Source organism: Bison bison, unplaced genomic scaffold (assembly GCF_000754665.1).
Source record: "Bison bison bison isolate TAMUID 2011002044 unplaced genomic scaffold, Bison_UMD1.0 scf7180017864038, whole genome shotgun sequence".
NCBI lineage: Eukaryota > Metazoa > Chordata > Mammalia > Artiodactyla > Bovidae > Bison > Bison bison.
In genome coordinates this window covers 4,518,651-4,527,012 of record NW_011494610.1, presented here as the reverse complement: position 1 = coordinate 4,527,012, position 8,362 = coordinate 4,518,651, and the positions used below count along the sequence as shown (strand labels likewise).

Here is an 8,362-nt window from a genome sequence, read left to right as displayed (position 1 = left end):
CTAAAGTGAGCCCGGCCCAAGGACTGCGAGGCCTGCCCACACCCAGGGCAGGCAAATTAGGAATGCCGCCTCTTCTCCAAAGGCACTCATGGCGGCCCCTTCAGACGGCAATGAAAGCAAAGGTCTATAGCGGAAGCAGTCTCGTCTCCGTGCACAGGATGAAAGGGCTGGACTGATGTCAGAAAGATCCTGGGAGCTGGGGCCAGCCACGAGTGAAGGCCTGGAAAGAGCAAAGGAAGGAACTCTCCTTCCTTGCGCTGGAATCCCAAACCCAGAGGGGCTGGCTCATCAGGTGATAATCCACTTCCCAAACAGGAGACGGGGAACTCCTTCCTCCAGGCCCCCAAAGCAGCCCAAGTAAGCGTTCCCATCCCCAAGGGACCCTTGACCTTGAGGTCTAAATGTCCAGAAGGGCTATTATTGCCATGACCCTGACACAAAGGTTAATTTGGCAACAGCAACTAAAAGAAAAAAAAATTTTTTTAATATTTATTGATTGATCTTTAGCTGCATTGGGTCTTAGCTGTGGCACACGGGCTCAGTTGCCTCGCAGCATGTAGGATCTTAGCTCCCTAACCAGGGATCCAACCCAAGTACCCTGTGTCAGAAGGCAGACTCTCCAACGCTGGACCACCAAGGACGTTCCCCTTAAATTTTAGAAGTATGTATCCTTGGACCCTGTAAATACCCCATTGAGGTATTTATCCTCCAGACATATTTGCACAAACGCAGAATGATATAAGTACAGAGATACTCATTGTAATAGACTTTGTGACAGCAGAAGGAGAGGAACGGTTACCTAAATTACCATTCAGACCGACAATGAGATTGTTTGGCGGCTAGAAGCAACTGGCGCGCTCGCTGTGCACTCGCAGGTAAAGCTAAGGCACAGCGAGTGAAGACCGAAAGATGCCGATGGGGGCGGGGCCGCGGGCGGGGACAAGGGGCGGGGCCTCGTGGGCCCGTAGGCCAAGCCCGGCAGGGCGGCGCCTCAAGCATCCCTACGCGGTCACAGGGACCTTTGGATTCTGTACCATGTGCGCACATTTTTTATTTTTAAACAAAACCTATTTAAAGAGAATCAACTCCGGGCTTCTCTAGTGGCTCAGTGGTAAAGAATTCACCTGCCAATGCAGGAGTGAAGTGAAAGTTGCTCAGTCGTATCCGACTCTTTGTGACCCTATGGACCATACAGTCCATGGGATTCTCCAGGCCAGAATACTGGGGTGGGTAGCCTTTCCCTTCTCCAGGGGATCTTCCCAACCCAGGGCTCGAACCCAGGTCTCCCACATGGCAGGCGGATTCTTTACCAGCTGAGCCACCAGGGAAGCCTGATCCAGGAAGATCCCACATGCCGAGGAGCAATGAAGCCCGTGTGTCACAATTGCTGAGCCTGTGCTCTGGAGTCTGGGAGCCGCAACTGTTGAAGCCCACGCACCCCAGAATCCGTGATCTGCAACAGAGAAGCCACCACAAGAGAAGCCCGCACACCACAGCCCGAGAGGAGCCCCCGCTCGCCACAAGCCGAGAAAAGCCTGTGTGGCAATGAAGATCCAGCACAGCCAAAAATAAAATAATAAATACAATTATTTAAAAATCAAAACTCCAATCCACTTAGAGGAACCCACAGGCCAAATGTCCACCACATTTGCCCCAAGGAATCAATTCAGATCCTGAAACAGTTTAAGAGAGCCGGGGGCTCATGTGGACCATGCAAGGAGCAACTATATTTTGCAAACCAAAAACTGGGATCTACGGTTGGCCTCATGTACACAGATAGAGAAAGTCAGCCCTGGACTTCCAGGCCTCCAGGAGGTCATGCTAGTGAGAAGAACTCACCATCTTCTGCACAAGTGGAGGCTGAAACCACCCTCCTGCAAACACAAAGTAGAATTATCAGTGCATGTCCCACCCCCACTCCCACCTGTTCAGAGAGCCCTGCGGGTGGGCGCGCCTCCCTTGCACTCTTACTTCCCAGCACCTGGTTCGGAGTCCACACCCAGTACCGGTTCCAGAAACACCTACAGAATGAATAAATGGATAATCGCAGCTAATGCCACAGACCACCTACTGTGGGCCAGACTCCGAGCGCACATCACCTCACCCAACCCCACAGCTCGGGAGGACGGGCAGAGGGGGCGCAGGGCTGAGATCCGAACCCAGGCCCTGTGGCTCTGGAGCTGACCTCCCACCACACAGCCTGACCAGGGCAGGTGGGGCTGGGGGGCACACATCTGCAAAGGATGCTGCTTCAATGGATATGTGAGGAGTCACTAGCCGGTGCTGTAGACACCGCAGCAGGCAGGATCGAAGGCTTTTCTGCCCTCTGCGAGTGGCGGGGGGGCAGCACCCCAGGCCTGTGGCAGGTCCCGCTTGCAGGGAGGCGAGCTGTGAGCTACCCACCAGGCTGACCATCAGAATCTCCAGAGAGGGCTTACAAGTCCAGATCCCCAGGCCTGGGGTGCCTCCTGGGTGCCCCCAACAGTCAGCAGCCACGGGGACTTTCCAACAGACAAATCAGTCTTGGTCACCCCGGGCATTTCAATCCTGCTGGAAAGCTTCCAGTATTCCAGTGCCCAGGAGGTGCCCACTCCAATGAAATGAGGGTGTCAGGGGTGGGAGGCAGGCAGCAGTTCTTCTCGTTGTTGGTGGAGATCACAGATGAGGCCGATGTGAGGCGCAGGTTGGGGACCACACCCTACACCAGGGCTCACACCTTGGCCATAGTCCACCCCACCCCCTAGAGACGGGTCTATCTTAATCTCTTATTTATAGGAGCATGAAATAAGTGGTTTCCTTAAAGTTTTTATTTACACCACACACACCTCTGGGCATCTTCTTTTCTCCCCTGGCTCCAGAATGGTGTGTTCAGAGCAGCTCCTGCTGCAACCACGAGGTCTGCTGTGCAGAAGCATCCCTACGTGACCAGCCTGCACGGGTGGGTACCAGGGTTACTTCCCACGTTTGGGACTCTGTTTCCAAGCTTCTTGGTTAGTGCTGAGAATCAGCAGACTGGGAGCTTTTAGCCACGGTTCCAAGGTGACCCACCCCCAAAACCCAGATGTCCTGTAATAAGAGACTATTCAGAGTCAGGAATGGGTCCTTCCACTGCTGGACAGTTCAGCCTGGGGAAACATGAACTTTCTTCTGAGAAACACTACCCTTCTCCAAGCGCCCACTTTGGCCTTGACTCTCACACCCCCGAAAGCTCTGATTCAGGGAGCCTGGCCAGCTCGTCCACCTGGATGTCCACATCTGTGATACCCCTGCGGCCACACCAGCCCCTCCAACTCGTTCTGGCACTACACTAAGTCCACAGACCTGATCCTGTCTTTCTCCTGCTCACATCCAGCTTGGCTCTGCTCACAGCTCCATCCATGACCCCTTAGAATCGAATTCCAGACTCCTCCCTTTGGGCCCTGCCCACTCTCTCCTTGATCACTGAGGTCCGCCTACTCGGGCAGGTCCTGAGTCATCATCCTTCCTTGCTTCTAGCCGCACACGCAATGCCAGATCTCTGCCTGGTGGTTCCTTCCAGTCCTCCCTGTGTGTCTCCATCACAGCCCCCAGGTGTCTCCGCTGGGGCATATACCACCGTTCGCTACTCTGTAGGATCATTCCTCGCCAGCTCATCTCCTGTGCTTGAGGGCAGGCACTGCATCCATCTCGCTGGCCTCTCCCCTGTGCCTGGCACACTGTCTGGCCTGCAGCAAGTCCACCATAAGGATCAGAGGACTAAACTAACCCAGAACTATATCTCGAAACACAGTAGACTGTGCTCTGGAACCCACCCACAGAGTTCTAATCTGAACATCCAAAGTTTGAGAGCAGAAAGGGGACTAGTAGGTCAAAAGAATAAGACACATGCCAGGGTTCCCAGAGGCACGTGGCGCCTACAGGTTGGACCCAATAAACAGTCTCTGCTTCCACAAAGAAACGGTCTCTCCTACATTTTGTCTTGAGACCCAAGGGCATTTGGGGCTAACTCATGTCTTCCTATTTCAGTCCAGACTCCTGGTTTGGAGAAACAGTTTCCTCTCCTCTTATCATGACTATAGAACGTCACAGGTTCAAGCACACGGGTAAGTGGTAACTGATGCCAGCTTCAGTAGAGGGAGACAATAAGGAGGGGTGAGGACCGTGGCAAACGGGACCACCACTAGGAAACTGGGACCGAGGATTTCCAGACTGTCCGTTATTTTAAACAAACAGGAAACTCAGATTTTTTTTTTCATGAATATTCTCCATTTAAGAACCCCTTTGGAAAAAGGGATTAAACAACAACAAAAAAAGAGCCCCTACGTGAAGCGAACCAATCATATCAGAGTTCTGGATTCAGCCCCTGGGCCACCAGTTTGCAGCCCAGGACCTCATTCACGGGTTAACTCTCCCCTCTCATCTCTGCCCACTCAGGCAGAGCAAGTGTGAGCAAATGAAGTCCTTCACTTCCTTCCAGGCAGACCATGAACCCCATCTGTGGGCCAAACCTGTCCTGCATCCCAGCACAGGAACCAAAGGGAACTCTGAGTCTTGTCACGAATTCCCCCCTGGATGGGTATCAGGACTCAGCCATCCAGGAGAGCCCCCAAAAGGCAAACATCTCTTTCTCTCCCTGCCATCTTGAAGCAGATTCCGGAGACCCTGCCTGAAAGTTCCCCCAAAAGAGGAAGTTCAAATCAGAAAGAGAGAGAAAGTAAACCACAAAAAAGTTGGTCGGACAGAAAAACCCAAAAGCCCTAGAAAGAGTGAAATGTTCCCCGGTCAACTGGTCAACACGCAGCCCTTCAGCGGCTCCTCCGTCCAGGGAGGCAATGCAAAGTCCTCTTTCTGGTCCTCTCACTGGCCCCACCCTGCCCCACTGCCCCACCTTCTACCTGCTGTTCTTCTCCCCTCAGGATTACCATGCTTCATCCCACCCCAGGGCCTTTGCAAGTTCTGTTTCCTCTGCCTGGGACATTTTTCTCCTCCCTCTCAGGCTGGTCAACTCCTATTCATGCTTCAGAGCTCAGCCTAAACTGATGTCGCCTCAGGGAAGCCCTCCCTGACCACTCCCAGACAAAGTGGGGGTCTCTCTGCTACTCAGCCTCCTGGATCTCTGTGCTCCCTCTTCCCTGCAGATTCCTCAGGGGTTTGGAGAGGCTTTCCCAAGTCTCCCAGACACTCTCTACCACATCACCCATGCTGCATTCCCCATGGCATTCATCACAACCCAGAGGTTTTGTGTGTTACACGTTTACTGAGAGTAGGGCCATGAAAGTGGGGGGCCCTTGTGTGGTTCACTCCCAGCAAACAGCAGGGGTTTGAGGTGTTGAAGGACCCACCTCCCTAGGAACTCCAGGGCACCCCCAGGACTAGAGTCTGAGACTCCGACTGGGCTGCTACAGGAGGCTCCAGGCACCCAGGCCTGATCCCAAACCAGGCTTCCCTTTCCCAGCTCATTTGCCCATCTCTACAAACAGCTGCAGCACGGGGGAACTGCTAATGAATTAAGCTTTAAGTAGACGCTGCAAGTGACTCCACCCGGGCCGTTTTTGCTTCTTTTGGTAAATAAACTTCAGCAAGAGCCTGAAGTGCCTTTATTGCCGCGTGGAGCTACGGGGAGTTAGGCTCTTCATTACAGCCCTTACAAATGAGCATGAGCCAGCTCATGTCTGAGTTAGAGAGAGCCCCGAGTGAGCAAATGAAGTGAATGCATGCAGCTTCTCCTGGAGGCTGTCCCTAATCAGACAAAATGAGGCTGAGCCCCTGGGCACAATGACATCTTGCTGCTGAGAGTAAGGTGGACAAAGAACAAGAAAGACGCTCAGGTTACTTAAACCCTTAAGCAGGTACACAGCCTCAATGCCCATGCCTGGGGGCGTGGTTCAGAAATTACCAGACATCCACAGGATGTTGCTTATTTGGTAAGGGCCTCAGGTTTCACAGTTATGAGGCTGACATAGCAACATCCTAGCCACTGGGTCACTGCCAGGATTCGATGACACAGTCCATGAACAGAGTTCAGCATGCCGCTGGCACATAGTATATGCTCAGAAAATAGGAGGGATTATTATGTAATGGTAGTCATGTATGGATGTGAGAATTGGACCATAAAGAAGGCTGAATGCCAAAGAATTGATGTTTTCGAACTGTGGTGCTGGAGAAGACCCTTGAGAGTCTCTTGGACAGCAAGGAGACCAAACCAGTCAATCCTAAAGGAAATCAACCCTGAATACTAATTGGAAGGACTGATCCTGAAGCTCCAATACTATGGCCACCTGATGCAAACAGTCAACTCACTGGAAAAGACCCTGATGCTGGGAGAGACTAAACACAGACAGAAAAGAGGGCGACAGAGATGGTTGGATGGCATCACCGACTCAGTGGACACGAGTTTGAGCAAACTCTGGGAGATGGTGAGGGACAGGGAGGCCTGGCACGCTGCAGTTTATGGGGTCACAAAGAGCTGGACACGACTTGCCAACTAAACAACATTAAGTAATGGCAGGACATTAGGAAGGTGAAGAACGATGAAGACCTACACTCTCCAGCATGGAAGCCGCCAGCCTCTCACGACTACTGAAAGTGAAAGACCCTCAGCTGTGTCCGACTCTTTTCGACACCATGGACTGCACAGTCTGTGAAACTCTCCAGGCCAGAGCACTGGAGTGGGGAGCCTTTCCCTTCTCCAGGGGATCTTCCCAATCCAGGGATCGAACCCAGGTCTCCCACATTGCAGGCAGATTCTTTATGAGCTGAGCCACTAGGGAAGACCATTACGACTATTAAAGGCTTAAAATGTGGCTGGGCTACACCTAGGTGTGTTGTAAGCGTGATATTCCAAGCCTGGTTTTGAAAACTTAGTCCAAAGAAGAAAATGTAAAAATCTCATTGATGGAGAAGGAGATGGCAACCCACTCCAGTATTCTTGTGTGGAAAATTCCATGGATGGAGGAGTCTGGTGGGCTACAGTCCACGGGATCACAAAGAGTCAGACATGACTGAGCGACTTCACTGGCACTATAGTTTACTCATTATTCAAACTGTCCCCGAAAATAAGTGTGCCTTGAATTAGAAAAAAAAATTAAAAAAACAAAAATATCATTGAATTCTTTTTACATTTATGACATGCTGAAAGGACATTTTGGATAGTTATTTTAAATATATTGAAACTTGTACATCTTAACCTTACAGCATTGTATGTCAATTAGATCTCCATAAAACTGGGAAAAATATATTGACAATTTCACCTGTTTCTTCTCCCTTTTTGTATGGCTCCTAGAATATTTAAAGTGTTAAAAAAATAAAATTATTGGCTCATATTTGGCTCAAATTATATTTCTATTGGACAGCTCTTACATTCTGACATGGAAATATGTCCATACTATTTTTTAAACTGAGATAGAATTCACATACTATAAAATTTAACCTTTTAAAGTGTACAGTTCTGTGGTTTTCAGTGAATTCGCAAAGTTGTGCAACCATAGGCAGTAATTCCAGAACATTCTCATCACCCTGAAAAGATACCTTGTGCCTTATCATTAAGTCACTTCCTATTTGTCCGTGCTATTTTGAATAACGAAAAGCAAGTTGCAGAACAGTATTCTAGTACCAAGCGGGGTTTTTGTAAAAACTAATTAGGTGTAATTGTTAGTATACATGCCTGCCTACATTTGTAAATGCATTTTTAATGTGCTTGGCACGATGTACACCAAACTGTGGAAGATGATTATCTCTGGGAACCAGAACTGGAGTGCGAGAGAAAGACAAAAGGTGCTTCCTCTTTATTTTAAATACTTGCGTAACACTTCTGAGATTTTAAAAGAGAATGGGTTGACTTTCTGGCCCTAAATAACTCCGGGTGAACTTGGGTAAACAACTTTTTCATGGCACTGTCAACATACTGGCTTCAGCTGGAAAATAAAGAATCCAGCGTTAGATCTACTTTTTATTCTGCGCTTTTAAAACAGCAAGAACAGCCAGAGATGAGGTATTTTTCCTCCTAGCAACAGAAGCGGACCGAGGCCGGGTGCGTCCTCACAGACGCAGCCTGCCTGCCTCCTGCGGGAATCTGGCGTCAGCTCAGAGCCGAGCAGGCCGAGCGCGCGGGCAGAGGCGGGACCAGGGCTCGGCCGCCCCGAGGGCCCGGGTTTGCAAAAGGCATCGGCTCTCGCCCCGCCTGCCTCTGGCATCCCGGCGGAGGCCGGTGAGGGCGAGGAGCGGGGGTGGAGAGGGGAGAGGGGATGCTCAGGTAAGGATGGGAGGCGAGTCTGGGCCCCCGAGAGCCGTGTTGGCTGGAGGACGGGGCGGGAGCGACCTGACGCGCATCTCTGGGTGACCCTGGGCAGCCACCGCGCCGCCGAGGAGGAACCCCGGGGCCCCC

At 51.2% G+C, this 8,362-nt stretch overlaps 1 protein-coding gene across 1 annotated transcript in view; it reads right to left on the bottom strand.

The window, feature by feature from the left end:
- The window catches only part of BCAS4 (breast carcinoma amplified sequence 4), a 57,073-nt gene extending 48,902 nt beyond the window's left edge, over positions 1-8,171 (bottom strand). The window contains exon 1 of the mRNA XM_010835124.1: positions 8,000-8,171. Within this exon, the coding sequence (XP_010833426.1) occupies positions 8,000-8,171 (172 nt within the window). The remainder of the gene's footprint in view (positions 1-7,999) is intronic.
- Between the last annotated feature and the right edge of the window lie 191 nt (positions 8,172-8,362).